Raw genomic sequence first — 19,453 nt, 5'->3', positions numbered from 1 at the left:
TCCTTCTCCATCTTCAGTTGATGTTCTCACCTCCTCTCGCATTGTCCCTTTCTCTCTGTTGCTATTGTGTTGCTAACCCACCCACTTCAAGGCCGCCTCCAGTTGCTATTGCTGCTGCTGCTGCGTTGAAAAATAATAATAAAAAAAAAAGAAAATAATGAATGAAAACCTAGACACAAATGACAAAGAAAATGAAGTCGACGATGAAAACTGTTACAATTTTCCCCTCATAAATTATGCAACATTTCCTACTTGCAACGGGAGCTATTAATGTTGCTGTCGCTGTTGTTGTTGCTGTTGCTGTTGTTGCTTCTGGGCTGTTGCATAGCCAGAGCTGTTGAACAGTTTTTTCTATTTTGTATTTAAGTTTTCTTTTTGTTAGGGGCGTCACAGCGAGAGCCCTGCAACGGCGACAGCAGCCGGCTAACCACAAGCGGATGGATGCCACAGAGGCAGCAGCAACAAGCAGAAGAAGAAGAGAAGCAGCAGCAGCAACAAAGATGATGATGATGATGATGAAAAAATGCGGACATTGCTGCGAAAGTCGCAACCGCAAACACAATTGCAAGCGGTGAGCGCCACGGCTAAAGCAAAAGTGTTGCCAATTGTTGCTGCCGCTGCTGTTGGCCAACTCCATTTTGGGCCACAACATTCCATTGTCTATTTTGTATTGCGCTTTGTCTGAGGCCCCAGCGGTGCCGTCAGCTTGCCCTAACTAAGCAGTCAGCCAATCAGGCAGCTCCCTAGCTCCCACACTGCGCTCCCCACCCCACCGACCCCTCCCCGTCCACTGCCTGCCCTTTGCCCAGGCCACCCCCCACCCACACCTGCAACGTGCAACGTGGCTAATATGTAACAATGTTGTATAAAACATTTTCCTGGCTGTGTGAAATGCACTGCAAAATGTTGCAAAAGTCAGCAATGCGCTGGGATCGGAGAGCAATTCCCCCCAACCCCACCTCTGCCGCCCTCCCTCAGCCCACAGATGCGATCTGGCTAAAGATCGAACTGCGATGCATAAAGCAGGCAACAAAATATGCGTTAAGCGAATATTTGAATGAATTTTAATTACTTCAAAGAAGCAGGAGAACGAGAACGAGAAGAAGAAGTGGCAGAAGCAGGAGCAGAAGCAGGAGCAGAAGAAGAGGAATGACAACAAAAATGCATAAGAAGTTGCTGTTTGTTGTTTGTTATTTTGCTTGGCTCTTGGCGGGGCGATAAGATCAACAAGACGCAGATAGAAATCGAAGAACGGTGGCAGCGGGAAAGAGAGAGAGAGGGAGAGAGCGATAGGGGCGAGTAGGGGAGGAGACGAGCAATTGGCGGCGAGGGTGGCTCAGGAAGAAACTTAAATTGAAATTTAATTGAAAAAATGGCGACGACAAACGAAGAGGAAGAAGAAGACGGAGCAGGAGGAGGAGAAAGAGAAACAGAATGAGGGGCAACAACAAAGAGATGCAAAGAAAAGCGAGCCAAGAATAAATAAACATTAATTCGTGCTGCGCGAATACAAATTTTTACTACAAAATGCCAACTGTGCATGTGTGAGTGTGAGTGAGTATGCATGTGTGTGTGTATGTGTGTGTATGCGTCGCTTAAATTGTGCATATGAATGAAATGATCGTGCGCATGAATGAGCATGGAACATGGAATACGAGAAGACTGAGGCGAGCCATGCCACAGGAGAGAAGAGGTGGAAATACAGGAGTGGGAGGGAGAAAGAGAGCGACTGAGAGAGGGGGAGCGAGCGACGCTGGCAGTGGCAGTGGCCGAATGGGAAGCGCAAACGGGAACATTGCAGCAGCACATGGGAGCACATGAGCGTAGCTAGAAGGAGTGGAAGACAACAAAACTGTTGTTAATTTGCTACCACTGTATGTGTGTGTGTGTGTGTGTGTGTGTGTGTGAATGAATTATAAACACAATTGAAACTGCAATTGCAATTGCAATTACATAGAAATACACACAGACACACACGCACACACATACATGCATACAGTATACAGTTTCATATGTTTGTGAATGAAAAATGATCGATGAATGATCATCAATGAATGATCAATGAATGATCAATGATCAATGAGCTGCTTGATTAAACAGCAGCAATAGCCAAGCTCTTACAATTGATGAATCGAATCGAATTGAGTCAATTTTCTCCTTGGCAATTCTATGGAAATCAATATGAAGATAATAAATCAAACCTAAATCAAATAACTAAGTTTAGTTTGTGCTGTGAAGTATTTATAAAAATGTTTATATATAATTAATTTAATTATTTAAATGAAAAATTAAATTAGAAATTGAAATTGATGCATAATAAAAGTAGATTTATTGTGCAATGAATAATGAATAATGAATATTTATGTTTGGGATTTTCGATTAGTTATTGAGTAACTATAGCTTTAGTCATCCGATTTGACCTGAAGTAATTTTTCCTTAGAATCAAAACTATAACTAAAACTATAGAATTTCGAAAATAAAAATATACTATTTATATATATACTAAATACTATATACTGTATACTACATACTACATACTATATACTGTATACTATATACTTTATATATGAATATATGTATTATTCATGATTGTCAATCATAATCGATTTTCATGTCATTTTGTTGGCATTCGTTTCGAATTTGTGGATTGCATTGTTAAACAAAGCCAATCGATTTCCACTTTGAGCGCTAAGATCGATAAGACTGCCGACTCCTGACATCATCATTGTCAACATTATCATCAACGTGAACATTATCGTTGTTGGCCATGATATTGGCCAGCGTTGACCCCTCCCAGTCCCTCAAAACGCACATTAAAAGTATGCATAAATATAAATAAATAATTGCTAAGCAATTAATATGCTCGAGCGGGGCGTGGCACATATGAACATATATCAAATTACAACTAAACGGAATCACTGAACACTTCTTGGCTCATTGTTGTCCATGGAGCCACAACTGCATTGGACAACGGCTGGCGGGCCTACGCCATCGATTGACCCATTTGCCAGTTGGCAGTGATCGTGCCTGTTGTGTTGTGTTGTGCTGTGGCTGCTTCCAGAACGGAAATAGCAACGCGTGTTCCACGCACGCACACACACACACACACGCATACACCAACTCAACTCATTCAGAGAACAAGCATATGTAGAAAAATCTTTACGCATGATTTTGCCTCATTTTGTTGTTGCTGCCCCAACTGCCCCAACTCCTGCTGCTGCTGCTGCAGCATAACAACGGCGGCGTCACGCCAAGTGAACCATCGACACCCCCACGCCGCCTGCATCCGCTGCTGTTGTTGCATTGATTGGTTTCATAGCGCAGCACGCATGGAAGCAGCGGAACATGGATGCTACGTGATGTGCATTAAATGCAACAGCCAAGCGGCAGCTCCCTTAGCTACACACACACATACACACGCACACGCACACAGTGTATAGCTCGCCCTTGCGTCTGCGCGTAATGAGTCCAATGCCAGGCGGCAATTGAAATGGCAGCGCTTTGTGGCAAGCTGTGGGCCCAGCTAGAGTTTGGTGGCTGGCCGTAATTAGCCAGCGGCTGATATGTGGCAGCACCAAGTTAAAGTTCACTAACATCGATGCCACCAAATGCGGCACGTTGCAACAGCAGTGAACGAAAATCTCCCCAATTGTTGTTGTTGTTGTGGTTCAATCTGGTTTTGTCCAGCTGCTCAGCTGACCCATTTTCAAGCTATACAAATCCTGAAATCGTCATCGTCATCATCATCATCAGCATCAGCATTGTCATTGTCATTGTCATTGTCATCACCATTGTTATCTTGATCGTCAGTCTCATCAGTTGACCATGATATTGGCCAGTGTCTTTAGGCGTTGACCCTTCTCAGCTATAAAAATAAAAAGCACATAAAAAAGTAAATAATTAATAAACAATTAATATGCTCGGACGGGGCGTGGCGCATGATAACTGTAGTAAGCATTGAAGCATATGTATATAAAATTACAACGAAACAAAAGTTGCAGTGCGAGTTCTACGACCGCTTGATTCATCAGCCAAGGTTAAGCCGGTTGTTCCGGGTAGTCGATAAAATATCGATAGCTAGTCAGAATGCAAAATGGCATCATTCTAAGCCCAGCATAACAATTCGATGGGCGCTGTAATTATCGTTGTCGATTTCTTTGGAGTTTATGATTTATTGAGTAAACTGAACATTTCAAATATGATAGCTTTGAAAAATAATCGATAACATATCTCACTTACACGGAATTATACACATATGTAAACATGTTATAGATGGATAATGTTAAGATAATATGCCAATATGCGGACATACATTATACCGATTAACGATAAGCTATCGATATCATGGAATTTACCATTTATACTAGAGTATGTCGATAATCACTATAAATCACTCGATATTTGCTTGCCGTGAAAAGAACACTTCAATCAATGCTGAGAATCGATAAATGATCGATAACAGTCGATTTAATAATTGTACCTTTGAGGAACAGTGGTCGCTGATCGATAAACGCAGCTGCACATACTAGCTCATCAGTTCATTTAACAGCAACTGAACATTATCGATAACTTATCGATAACAGTCGCGTCATTAATATTAACAGCTTGCATATTTGTTAGCATGCCGCTAATATGAAATACCAATTGAATGCTAATTTGCGCAAACATGAATTATGCCAATTATCGATCAATTATCGATAAACCATAAATGGCAGCATTTAATAATTATAATGCTGCATTTCGATTGTCGCTATCTGCCCCTGCCACTGGCCACTTTGATCGCATGCAACGCACGACCAAGCGAACAGTCAGGCATAAGTAGAAAGGCAGCTCCTAAATCTCAACTCTTTCTTTCACTTGGCCAAGGCAACTCAGCCAGGCAGTCAGTCAGTCAGTCAGGCAGGCAGGCAGTCAGTCAATGAGTCAGTTAGACGTGGCTTGTAGAGTCAGCCAGCCAGCTGCCAGACAGGCTCTGCTCTCCACATGGACGTGGACTTTGGGTTTGCGTGCCTGTTGCTGTCGTGTTTTCGTATTTATTTATTGTTTTCTTTTCAGTTTTTCCTTTTCCATTTTATTATTATATTACTTTTATTATTGTATGCATTAATTATTTGCATTGATTTTTCTAATATGCACACAATTTATACGTATGCCGTGTCGCGTCTACTCTTTACCATTTTATGCATGTACAAATGTATATATACATACATATTTATATATATGTATGTATGTATATATGTATGTTTTTTCGTATTATTCATTTCTTGATGATGGGCCAGTAGTGCCAAGTGCAGCTGTTTGTAGAAAACAGCTTAGTTAAGAGTGTGAAAAGCGTGAAAAGCGCATTTCAAAAAACTGTTCGACTGCACAATACTCGCTCACTTATCAAAAGTGAGTCAACTCATTTAGAAAAGGTCTTTATTTGGATTTGTATATATGTAGATTAAGTGATATCAGCTCTAAAAGTGCGAGTGAACACGCCTACACTGGGAGTATCTCTGGAATTTTTTATTCATCCAGAATGAGAAATCTATTGTAATATTTATTCAGTTTATAGAAGTTATATCACAGTATAGTAATCTGTATCTGATAAGGCTATGTCGTAAAGTTTCTAGCTTTCCACACTGCCACGCCCCAAGTGGGCGCCATGCAAATTAAGTCGAGCCGATATAGCATTCGAAAAAGTATTTCTCATTTGAAGACTTCAAACCAATATGCTCCCCTACACAATGCGAGCGTGTCTGGTGAGGATTCATTGTCACCCAGGGATGCAGCTGATGTGGATTTGCGCTCCTGATTCCACGAAGCCATTGCCTGGGTCACCTGGAGTCGGCTTCGCTTGGGCTACTTATCAAGCCTGGGTGGCTAAAGGGCTCGGCTGAAGCCAAAGAGAGCGCGCACTAATGGCTCAACTAAGTCGTCGAGCCGTCGAGACGTGAGAACCTTTCTTGGCCGGGGCCAATGGCCAGGGCAATTAACGAGCAGCGACAACAAAGTCGGCGTTTTGGGGGCGGGGTAGGCATGGTCATGCGACTGCATTAGCTGCATTTTCTTTTCTATAACTACATTGCCTTCTACTTCTTCTTCTTCTGCTGCTGCTGCTGCTGCTGCCTCATCGTCTTCCTCTTCACTCTATAAATCGCGCATTGTATTTCATTGTGAGCTGCGCTGCCTGCGCTGGCGCGTTTTAAAGACTTTTAACAACGAAAAATTGCTTCCATGAATTTCCCACATTTTCCGCAACAACAACGGCAGCAGCAGCAGCAGCAAACATGTTTCCATCAAAGCAGAAGAAGTAGAGAGCTAGAGAGCTAGAAAGAGAGGGAGAGAGGGAGAGAGAAATGGCTTTCAATGTCTATTGCTGGCTACCCTCGGGCTCCAGCTCCGTCTCGGACTCCGTCTGCGTCTCGGGCTCGGGCACTGCATTCGCATTCATGTGTGAAAAACATTTCATTTCCACTTTTCTCCATTTTTCCGCTTTATTTTGTTTTGCTTTTGTGTGTTTTTGCTTGTTGCTTGTTTCATGTTTCATGTTTCACATTTCCCAGGCCTCGCGCACAAAATTAACATAATTGCAACAATGAAACCGAAGCCGACACACACACGTTGCACTCTTGACCTGTCGTGGTTGGTCGTGTTCAATTGTTGCATCGCCAGCTCCAGTTCCAATTCCAGTTCCAGCTCCAGCTCCAGTTCTTGCCTTGGGCCTATGGGGGTGGCTGAGCCCAAAAACAACAACAACAACAACAACAACAAAACCAGTTTAGTCATGGCATATTTTGAATGTTTAATATATTTTTGATGACTGTTTTGAATAGTGTTGTTACTCTCTCGCTCTCAGACTCTCTCGCTCTCTTGCTCTTGCCCGCCCGCTGTCATCTGCAACTCTGATTCACTTTCTGACCAAAAAACCGAAAATTTATTTGCTCAAGAGTTGGAAATCCGCTTGAACTCAATTTCGTTGGCTGCTTTTGTTGTTGAAGTCAGCCTTGGCTCTTGGACACTCGACTGCAATTTGATGCACTCGCTATGCAGGCCTTTCCTTTCCCTTCAGTTGTTGTTGCAGTTACTGTTGTTGTTGTTGTTAATAATACTTTGACTTTGGCCTTTTGTGGTTAACATTATCCAAACAAAACGCTTGGCACCCACAAAACGCAGTTGATTGACAGAATTGGGACGCTTAGATACGCGCACACACACACACACGCACACACACTTTGACACTAACACATTTGAAATCTGCATGCGTGAAACTTAACGAAGCGTTAAAGTTCAGAGCGTTAAATTACATGACGAACAAACTGAACGCTGTTTGTTTTGCAATTATTTTATTCATTTTACTATTATTATTATTATTATTAACATTATTTTTGGGCGAGGGGTTGGCCTATGGTTAGGCAAAGCCTTGGTTTTGACTTTGGCCGCCAGTTTAGCCAGCATCAACCCGCATGCAACATCGCTACGCTACGGCCTTGGGCGACCCTTTCCAGTTGCCAGCGCGATTATATCATAAGGTCAGAAGCGTCTAACCGCAGCGACTTCTTTGGCAATTCACCAGCAGCAGCAACGGCAGCGGCAGCTGTTCGATGATGCCACACAGCCTGGCTGGCCGGCTGGCTGACTGGCTGAAATGAACAGTTAACGGCAGCAGAAGACGTCTTGGAGCATGAGTCATGCAATGGGAACGCTTCTTGGCTGCTGCTGCTGCTGCTGCTGCTGCTGTGACAGACGCAGGCAGAGGCAGCCCAGCGCATCGCTCTTATCCACCTTCCCCGCGCCCCGCCACCTCCTGCCGCCCTCCAGCCATAACAGCCTCAAATGCTTGCATCAAACAAAAATTCATCTGCTTGGCACTGCGTCACCTGCGCTGATGACTCAGCGCACAGCAATGATCAGAAGTTGTTGTTGTTGTTGTGATTGTGATTGTGTGAGTTGTCATGGAATTTTGTGCGCGCCTGATTAGCTTTGCATATGCCCTTCTTTTGATAGAGTATTATAAAGTTGTTGTGGCTCCCAATGAAAATCTTTAAACAGACTTGGCTTAGCAACATTTGTTATTCAACAATTAATTAACATATGTATATTTATGACAAATCATCATCATCAAACTTCTCGAAATATGTAGTCGAATCGAAATGTGTGTGTTTTTTGTAGGGCATCTAAGCTTCGGTAATCTCACTTTAGCTTCATTTCGATTTGGCCTTTGCTGTGTGATTCACTTGCCTAATTTGAATTAGATGCAAGATTTTCCCTTAAGTGTAAATAGAAAAAAAAATAAAAAAAAACAGCAATTGGAGTAAAGTTTTATGCATCTATTTTGCATATATGTATTTATACATCTTAAGATCTACAGCATTGTAAAACTAACTTGATCTTAGCTTATATAATTGCAATTATTTCTCATCAAGTGAAGCTGAGGTATAGTTGGTTTTCCAATTATGTAATTTCGTTTTCAGATTTTTCTATGAACTTTGAATGATATCATTTTATCTTATTCAATGTTTTACTATGAATAACTTCATTTCATCTTATACAAACTAACTAAGTGAAGACGTTTCGCTTTGCCGTTTCTAAAATAACATCATCAAAAACATTCTCCTTCCATATTGATGGCATTACTGAGAAATATCGATAACACTGTAGTATCGATAGTTAACTCCTCTTTAATTTTTATTGGTCTATTATATATGAATGCGAAAATGCGAAAATAGATATTCATATATTACTATTATCTTAATATTACATAATACATATATTACACTGATATGTGTATATATAAATTTCATTCAGCTCAAAAATGGTTAGTGTTCTTTAAGGAAACTTTATATACATATGGACATTTCTACAGAAAAGTCGACTTTTCGATTCTTATAGTGCTAAACAAATGCCCAAAAAGAGGTTTTTTGGACTACTAACTATTGATTTGTCCTATATTTGGTGCGTTATCAAAATAATTACAAAAAACCCTAGGGAATTTTCTAGAGAACATCTATACTCCGTTGTTTTTATATAATCAACATAATTCACGTAAATTTGGTTATATTCAAAATTTTTAATATTCAATGTACATTTATTATATTATATACTATATGTATATCAATGATCTTTACAATTAGGCTTATGACAGTATTACATAATATGTGTGTGATAATAATACTAATACTAATAGCTAAATCGTTGGGTTATAAAATTGATTGCTTCACCCTATAGAAGGGGCATGTCATATTGATCTTAATGCTATATCTATAGACCAGAATACTACCAGCTAGCTAGTTAGCTAATAGCTTAGACATACCTTAAACCTCACTCCCTCCCCCTTCCCAGAGTCACAAGAGCTCAAACATAAACACGGTTAAGTCCCGGGCTTGAACTGTGGACTGACTGGGGCAGCTTATGCAATGCGTAAGCGGCTTATGAATGCTCCAAACGAAACATCCAACTCAGCTCGTTGGATGGAGCCCAGCTGTATCGCCAGCTGGACACGACGCTTTGGATGACCTTCACTTGCAGTCGCTGCAGTCGAGGGACGGCGAAGGGGGGGGGGGGGCGGTCTCTCTACTCTGATACACATACGCCACATAAACCAGCTGCAACTTCAGCTCCAACTCCAACTCCAGCAACAGCAATTTGTTGGTGTTGTGTGAATTTCCAAAGAAACTCAACAATGCTGACAACGTCTCGAAGACTGCATTCACTCTGCATGCAAAGCAGCCGTAGCAGCTCTTCCTGTGCCCCTACCCCTGCCCTTCCCCCACCCCCAAGCAGCAGCTGCCGCTCTGCCCGCTCTCTGTATATCCGCATTATCAGCATATAATGTGTCGACAACAACAACAACAACAACAACGACAACAACATAGACATCTAAGTACATATATTTTTTTTACATTGTGCGCATAAAATTGTGAAAACTTAGTTGTTATTTATGTTATATGCACATACCCTGTACGCAATCAATAAAAGGGTATACAGAGAGCATGAAACGATATGAAATGAGTCAAGTTTTATCCAACTGATAAACTCTATATGAATATAGAGTCGATACTCATATCTAGCACTTCTTACAGGGTATTTCTGCCATCAGGCAACAAGTTGTTCATTGCCCTTCTTGTGTTGTGCTGTGTTGTTACTTGGCTCGCTTGACTGCGAGACCTTGATTATGTGCTGATGACACGTACAACATGTTCGAGTCTGTCCTCAAATCGTTCGGACACGTTATTTTTACGGTCTGCAGCGGGGGCGTTCATTAGGTGGCAGCGGGGGGATCGGGGCGAAAGTTGGGGATGAGGGCAGTAAACATTTTTACGATCTGGCGGCGACGGCATCAGCAGAAGCAAGTTGTCGCAAGTCGCATGTCGCATGTGGCATGTGGCATGGCTATCAATTGATCAGACACCCGCTTCTATTAGACTCGAAACTCTGCTACTCCTGCTCCGGCTCCGACTCCGACTCCTACTCCCACTCCTACTCCCACTCCTACTCCCACTGCCACTCCCACTCCTGCTTTTAATGGACTCGCTGTGAAGGTCGGCCTGAAAGAACAGCTTTTGGCAAATCTCAGCTATGGCAGCAACAGCTGCCAATGGCCAATAAATTCGTATTGCAATGTGCTGGCAGCATGTGCGGCAAGTTATGGATATGTGGCATGTGGCAGCCATTGGCGTATGCGGGGGCCAGCGCTGTGCCAGCTCTGTGGGGCTGTGTGTGCTCTATCTGCCGACGCCACAAAGCTCAAGGAATGCGTCTTATCAATAGCCAGACAATCTCAGCAGCAGCAACAGCAGCAGCAGCAGCCCCAACAGCGCAGCTGGCTGACAGCTCAAGGATAACAGCAGCAGCAGCAGCCGCTAAAATTCAAGTCGTAGCAGCTGCCTGCCAATTCCCAGCTAATTTATCATAATTAAAGCGGCTTTACACAAGCGCCTAAAGCAATTGCTGCATTTGCAGCGAGCAGCGAGCAGCGGCGCGAAGGGGCTGGGGCTGTGGCAATGTGGCAACGTGGCAGCATGGCAGGCCCCAGCGAAAGGAAGGAAGGAAGGAAGGCTAAGGGAATGGCTTAGTAACTCGAGTTAACTAACGAGCCTGACACAATTTCAAGTGAGTGTCGGCAACACCTTTCGCTGTGTGTGTGTGTGTGTGTGTGTGTGTGTGTGTGTGTGTGTGTCTCCGTGGAGATGAGCAAAGCCCTACGGATTGACACAGCAAAATCCATCGTGGGCCATGTGCAACACACACACACAGTGCCACAGAACAGTTCGCCAACAGACAGAAAATATTGTAAAATAATATATTTCATGCAAAGAAAGGCAATATTTATAAAATAAAAAATATATTAAGCACAAAAAAAATAGAAAGAGTTAAAAATAAAATATTTATATGCTCTTAAATGGATTAAAAATAAATACAGCCAAAAATTATTTTTTTAAATGAAAAAAAAAATAAATAAATAAATAAAAAATACAAAATCAAAAAACAAAAATAAATGAAATATACACAATATGCAAAAAAAATAAAAATCATAATATTAAAAAAAAAGTATAAATAAATAAAATAAAATATAAATAAATAAAATTTGAAAATAAAATATATATGCAAAAAATAAACAAATAATAATATTAATGAAAAATAAAATAGTAATAGTAATAAAACACGCTAAATGCATATAGAAATATATTTTACAGTAAATATACATAAAAAAATCAAATAGCGAAATAAAATAATAAAATAAATAAACAAATAAACAAGAAATAAACAAACAAAGCAAACACACAAAAGTAAATATTTACAAAATCAACTCATGAATAAAATAAAATTTAATAATAAAACTAAACATTTTAATATTGTTAAGCAAATAAAGTCAACTGCGAAAAGCTGAAAAACTTCTTATACAATAGCTCTGTATATTATTATTATTCAGTAGAAGTACTAGTATAAACCAGTCATAAGTAGCATCAGAGAAGTAAATGAACTTATAACTTCCATATTAATATTAGTCAATAAGCAAATATTTAAAAAGCAATAATAATGATTATTTAGATTGCTGAAGAAGAAGTTAGCACAGCTTAAACATAAATTTATGAATTTTGCAACACTGGTGGCGCATGCATACCAGTTAATTGCCCAGAACTGGAAATGCATGTTATGTAAGCATACTGCTGGTAGCCAATGTAACTCAACGGGGGGCGCTAGCTTCCTGCCTCTGTGCATAATAGAAATGATGTCAAGTGCTGAAAGAGTCGGCCTGGCCTGGCTAAAAGCTGCTTGTGCATCCCGCTGGTTCAGCAGGACACGGGACATACGGAATGCTCTACTGAATATGTGTACGACTGTGAATAGGTGGATTCTGAATGGGATTGTGAATTGTGTGTGGACTAAGTGTGGATGTCGTTGACACTTTCCACGTCCACGACTCATGGCGCCGACAAACCCCATTCGAGTGCTTTGACATGTGCTTAATTACAAAAAAAAAAAAAAAAAAAAAAAAAAAAAGAAGAAGAAGTTGAAAAAACATTTAAAACTCTCGATGTTGTTGTTGCCGTAACTGGGCTTTTGCATATTGCAATTAAAGGAGACAAAAAAAAAACATAAATAAAACAAAAACTTGATTTAAGGCAAACACCCTAAAAAAATAAATAAAACCCATAACGAAATCCTTGGCTCAAGCGGCGTATGCGTAATTATTTTGCGTGTTTTTGTGAAAGCAAAAAGTAAATGAAATGAAATGAAAAAAACGCAATATTATTAAATTAATTAAATACATTAAGCGATTGTTGCTGCTGCTGCTGTTGCGTTAAGCGTTGACCAAATTTGTTCAGAAATTAAAACAAAAAGCGCGCGACGCCCACGCGATTTGAGAGCGATATCTATGTGTATGTATGCATGTGTGTGTGTATTTATTATTAATTTTTGTTTTTGTTTTTTTGAGCTTGCCAAAAAAGGCAACAAGCTTCAAAGTTTTTGTTCGTGTTTGCTAAGTCGCATTAACAATTGGCACATTTAACGGAAGTTATTGATGTCAATTTGTAAAATAGGGAAAGCTTCGCTCAAATGACATGCGGAAAAAAATCATAAAACAATAAAATGTGAATAGACACATATACATATGCAAAAACATTAGCAACTGCTATATAACGCCTGAATAGAGCCACGGGCTAACGTAAATAATAGCATATATAACTAATTAATAAATAGTAAAACAGTCAAAATTGAACTTGGGACTGAAATAAAAATAAATGAGAAATGGATTTAAAGAAAAATTATATGAATTATAGTGAACTCGAGTTATATAATTACAATGCTTTAAATATTAAAAATAATAATTGTTAATTCTAATTTAAAATGCGTTATAAGTAAAGTGAAACATTTTGTTCAATTTTCTTATTTCATGCGGAAAAAAATTTGAGTAAATAATAAAATTGAATTTAAATAATTGAAAATAAAATAATTTTAATGGTTAATAAATTACTTAGTTTCGTTGAAAATTAAAAATTGGATGTTAGAGGGTATAAAGGTTTGCTGACTGGCAAATAGAGGCGTGGTAGATCCCATAAATTATGGTAAAATATTTGTATTATTAATAAAATTTGGATATCCAAAAGTGTTGTGTTTTATATACATATTTCTTTTTAGAGCACAGGACAGCCCAGTCTTTTTCTACTCAAACATATTCATAAATATACACTGGATATTAATTTTTATGAAAATAACGTAGGTAGGAAGGGGAAATATCTGTATATTCGGGATTCGGGATTACACGTCGTACGAACATATCACATTATCGATAATGAATCATATATTCTGTTTATCGACAATTTTACTTGGTGACAGCATACCATACGCAATACTAGTTACCTTGCTTTATAGATCATTTATCCCATTAGCTTTTATCGATAATAATCGATAAATTGCTATCGTTTCTTAGGCGTAAATTCACTGCTGTTAGAGCTAGAGTCTTCCGATTTACTGTGTAGATTCATGTAGATGAATACATATATTTTGCAATTTATAGATGCTAGAACAATTTCATAGTATATTTATGTATAGATGTATTTCTTGTGCAATTCGTGCTGCTTGACATGAGTTAAAGTTCGAGCAGAGAAGTGCCTGGCGTCCGATTGCAAATGTTGCACATAGTTTGCGCTTCAAGGGAATCGAGTTCAATGTGCGTCATTTGTGTGACTGGCCAATTTAATTGTCACATTAATGGGCTGGCATCAAGGGGAGGACACTTGTGCGTCTTCAGGCGGCGACTGTGGCCCATGCTTAGTTAGTCACCTAAAGGGCAACTATTTGCTTGGCTGACAGCACCGCCAGATGATTTTACTCGACTGCACTCTACACACACACACACACACACACACACACACACATGCATACAGAGAGTTGAGGCAACTCGCGGGCATTCTTCGGTTCAATGCACCCGGTTGCACTAAAAGCAGCAGCAGCGGCAGCAGCAGCAACGTGCAGCAAGCACTTCAGCCGCACTTTGTCGTCATCCGCATCCTTGTCATCAACGTCGTCATCGTCATCGTCGTCTGTCAAAGGCAAAAAGATTCTTCAGCTGTTTGTTCAAATGCGTCAAAGCCTGCAAAATGTTATTGTTAGCCAGAAGTGCTGCAAGAGCTGAAGAGTACTGCAAGAGGCGGCAGCGGGCGAGCGGGCTAGCGGGGCGTGCATGGAGGGGCATGCATAGCTACTGAGTGCACTTTGCAACTAGGCAAATGCATTTCACCCACACGGCACACAGTCAGCCAGTCAGAAGCGGAATTGATGCCGCCCCTTTCACTCCGCTTCCACCAGCATCTCTCACGCTCTCGCCGCGTCTCTCACCTTCGCTCCAGCTTTGTCTCACCTCGTTTCGTCTGCCGCTTTTGGGCAATTGGAGCTGCAACTGGCTAACCTTTTGCTACTGCCGCTGCTGTTGCTGCCTAGCAATTTACACCTTGTTAACAAACTATTTTATTTTATTTTATTTTATTTTTTTTTTTTTTTTGTATTCATTTGCAATACAAATTTTGCTCAATTGTTGTGGGGATTGGGTGGGTGCCAACGAATCATTGCTTTTGGCTCTGCTTTTGGTTTTTGTGTGTGTGTTTTTTTAGCCAAGCCCAAAATCGAGCTGAAATCAAATGCATCCAATGAACAAATCGCAAACTGAGATCGTTTCCCAATCCAAATTGCAAATGAAATGTCCTAAGGCGAGAGGAATGACATAAAAGCTTGAGATTTGTGGGTCAGCTGGAAGCAGTTGGAGCTCCATTGAAATAGTAAATGCAAAGAGAGACGAAAACTCTAGAAATGGCAAATACATGGACTCAATAAGATATCAGGATTTAATGGGGCCTGTTGGGATCGACTCACCAAATGAGCCTCTCAGGCTTAATTATTATAATTTCGTTGAGCGCAAGATTTCTGTTTCGTATAAGGTCCATCGATATATATCGATACACACTAATTAATTAATTGAACATGTTAAGAGCGCTATCTATGTTTTGGTATCCCTATCATACTCTCTCTCTCTCTCTCTCTCTCTTTCAAACTAACACTACTTGCCTCTTTCTTTTTCTTTCCTCTATCAGATCTCTATTTGTCTTTCTCTCTATTTACCCTTCTCACTCTCCCTCTCTGTTTACCTCTTTTCCTCGATCTATATCTCGATCTCGCTGTATGTGCCTTTCTTCCTTACCTATCACTATCAATTTCTCTCCCTCTTTATCTCTCTTTCTCTTTGTATTTCTCTTTTCCTACTCCATCTCTCTCACCATCTCACTCTATCTTATTAATCCTCACTCTCAATCTAGCAACCTATTTCCTTTTATCCTCTCCCTCTCCTGCTGTAAACATTGCTTCCTCAACGACTTAGGTAAATTTCAATATTCCTGTATCAGCTTCTCACAAACTTTTAGAAGCCCAAAGATCGCTGCTCTTTTGGCCTTAGATAAGTTACCACCTCGTCCCATTCCCTGCCCTGCTCTGCCTTTGCCTGCTATTCCGAACAATTGCCCACAAAATCAATGACACGTGCACGCGCCGCGCGTTTTGTGCGCGGTTTTAAACGCCACCTTATTTGGTCGTCGTCTCGGTTTGGTGTTTGAAGTTGTCGAATTGTGCGTCACTAAGATCGGGCCAAACCATGCCTTGTATGTGCCTGCCAGAGCCACTAAATGCCAAAAAAAAAGCAACAGCTACAGAAGCAGAAGCCGACAGAGGGACAGAAACAGAAACAGACATGGATCGATTTAGAGCTGATGGCTCGCAAATCTCTAATCGCGAATCTCGCCCGGATCGATCGCTGCCGCTGCCAAAGCTGACCATTTTAGAAGCAGCTCGTTATACAAATTCACACTTGACCAAAAGCCCCAGCAAACACACGCGCGGCACTGTGGAATCGACTGCAAAATATATGAGCAAAAAATATGGCACAAAATTAAGAGACTAAGAGAGAAGAAATCTAATTGAAATTATATAATGAATTGAGTTTCCTTTTTTAACAGTATGATAGAGTCAATCAAAATACTAAATATGTGATATTTATACTAAATATATCTATGAGATAGAAGAAACGAACTATGTATATGAAGGCAATGCTGAGCCTACGCTTCTCTGGAAGTCATGTTGCACAGATGTTAAATTTTATTTACATTCACATATTAATGTTACATATAATTAAATTTTAACATGACAGCTATGCACTTTTGCTCTTCTCACAATTAGAAAAAACATTTGTAAATATTTTAAAATATTGTATTGTTTTTCGGCTTAACTATTGAAGAGAAAAAACCTTTTTTCCTCTTATTTATTACTTTTCGGTGATATTTGAATAATACATTTTTTGGGTTTTATTTCAATAAGAAACTTTAAAGCTTAAAGATAAAAAGTTGATAACGATAGAGCAAGCTTTATAAAGGCTTGTCTTGTGTCTTTAATACTTATATTTACTTATTTTTACATTTTTACTTATTTACCTATTTACTTATTTCAAGATATAATGACAAAAACTAGAGTCAAACTTAGGTAAACTACAAATATTATTGTATTATACAGAAAATTATTACAATATATGTTATATATATATATAAAAAATAAAAAAATCGAGGTAAAAAGTTATGCTCAAAATTCACGAAAATTTATGCAGTATATTTTATATGCGTTCCACGGTGCAACTGTAGCTTATTGCCAGATTTAATGAAGCATTCAAAAAAGAAAAAAGGGCGATACGCGTGGGAGTGGCCGGCTATGACAGCGACGACAATGACCAACCATGAACTCACACACACACACACACACACATGCAGATGTACGCACACAGCCACACATATGTATGCACACATCGATGCTAGCCCATTAGCCCGATTGCGCCCTGCGACAAGGTTTTCTAGACTAACCTTTAAAGTTCACTGGCCAGCAGTAGCTGGACAGTTGTTGTTGTTGTTGTTGCTGTTAAGAACTGTCTTGCGCCTACGCCACATCCACGGTTAACGCACTTCAGCTGCGTCATCTGCCAACAGCATCGACCTGGGCCTTATGTAACAGCAACAACAGCCACGCAGCCCGAAAGACCTTGCCCAATTAGCCGCATGAAATATATTGTAATTAAATGAGCTGCAAAGAAGGACAGAGGAAGCACGCAGAAGGTAGCAGGAGCAGGAGATTTGTGAATGCACCTGCAAGTGGCGGGGCAATGTTGACAAGGCCCTGGCAACATGTTGCCAAAGGCAGATGCAAAATGTTGCTGGCGCTAATTGAATAGATGATGAGGAGCTGGGCCTGTTGCAGTTGCAGTTCCTTGTTGCATGTTGCATGCACATCTGCGTTGCGTGGCAAGCACGAAATATATTTCACTTTAATGACCACAACACAACCCGTTGCACGTCGTCCTCAAGCGGCGACACATTTGACAATTTGTGAATGTGGCTAGCAGCAGGCTGAGGACAGAAGGGGGAAAGGGGAAAGCGGAAGGTAGAAAACAGAAGGCAGAGCAGCCGTCAGAAGTCAGCTATCAATGTGACACTCTCTCTCTCTCTCTGTCTCTCTGTGAGGAGCGGTGCATGCAACAATTAGAAACCAGTCCGTGTTAAGGCGACGACAGCAGCACCCTGGCAATACCCTCACCTCCAGCCGGGCTTATCAGTTGATTGGCAAACTGAGCTATGCCAAAACGTAAAGCTAAAGCGATTCATTTAGAATGGAAAATTTGCATTTAACGAACTTGAGAACTTCTCATCAAACATTGTCGAAAGTTTGTTGTAGTGAAGTTGCGGCAGAGTCTTATTGGAATTTGCAGATGCTCAAGTCTAGTTGGAGTGGCTGGACGGTTGCGTGATGCAACTGCAACTGCAGCTGGAGCTGTGGCTGGAGCTGGGGCTGAGCCAACTACTTACAGACTTATTTGGTATGCCAGATTTGTCGCTGTTGTTGTTGTTGCTGCTGCTGCTGCTGCTGTTGGTGTTGTTGTTGTCAGTATTTACCGGAAGCGCAATTGCTTCATTATGGCACGTACTTTGTCAAAGGCGTTTCGTTGACGCGACTTTGACGTCGTCAGAGCCTCCTCGTGGCTGGCCATGCTCTGCTCGCATCCAGCGTTGGCTTGTCACTCCGCTCTTGGCTGAGTGGTTGACTCATGTTGGGATGTCTCATGGCTGTTGTTGTTGTTGCTGTTGCTGTTGCAGTTGGCCAACAATTGGGCAGTCTTTATGAATGAAGCTATGGGCGCATGTGGGCTGCAGATTGCAACTGATCCGGTTTGCTAGCCAAAATCTAATTGAGAACAAAATCAAAAGAAAAACAAAAACTGAAACTAATCCGTTCTCGTTTCTCTCGTTTCATTGCAGGGGCAAATTTGCGGCAGTTCGTCGGGCGATACACAAGAATTCCGGTTCGCAATTCGCTGCCAAATTCCTAAAGCGACGCCGACGCGCCCAAAGCAGCGACAAGGAGATCAAGCACGAGATCGCCGTCCTGATGCTCTGCAAGGGCGAGGACAACATTGTCAACCTGAACGCTGTGCACGAGACGCGCTCCGACACGGCGCTGCTGCTGGAGCTGTAAGTATCCCACGACTAACCAAGTACAGACTGACTAAAAACAGACTAACTAAATAAATTTGAAACTCTAATGAAATACCCTCTGGGGGTTACTGCTACTACTACTATTAACTAATAATACTACTACTACTGCTACTGCTACTACTATTAACTGATAATACTACTACTACTGCTACTGCTACTACTATTACTACTGCTACTACTACTGTTAACTGATAGTACTGCTGCTACTGCTTCTACTATTAGTAATGCTACTACTTCTACTAGTAGAGTTACTACTATTGCTATTGCTACTAATATTACTACTGCTACTACTACTATTAACTGATAGTACTGCTGCTACTGCTACTACTATTAGTAATGCTACTACTACTATTGGTAGTATTATTACTATTGCTACTGCTACTACTACT

The 19,453-nt window shown here is 40.7% G+C and overlaps 1 protein-coding gene across 8 annotated transcripts in view; it reads left to right on the top strand.

Moving 5' to 3' along the window:
* Drak (Death-associated protein kinase related) overlaps positions 1 to 19,453 on the top strand; it is a 78,481-nt gene that overhangs the window by 55,436 nt on the left and 3,592 nt on the right. For all 8 annotated transcript variants that reach the window (XM_089474410.1, XM_018015106.2, XM_089474409.1 and 5 more), the window contains exon 3: positions 18,828 to 19,040. In XM_089474410.1, the coding sequence (XP_089330536.1) occupies positions 18,828 to 19,040 (213 nt within the window). The remainder of the gene's footprint in view (positions 1 to 18,827; positions 19,041 to 19,453) is intronic.

The sequence above is a fragment of the Drosophila arizonae genome, chromosome X, assembly GCF_054131065.1.
Source record: "Drosophila arizonae isolate 15081-1271.41 chromosome X, UAZ_ARI_1.0, whole genome shotgun sequence".
Lineage (NCBI taxonomy): Eukaryota > Metazoa > Arthropoda > Insecta > Diptera > Drosophilidae > Drosophila > Drosophila arizonae.
This window is presented reverse-complemented; position numbering and strand designations above follow the sequence as displayed.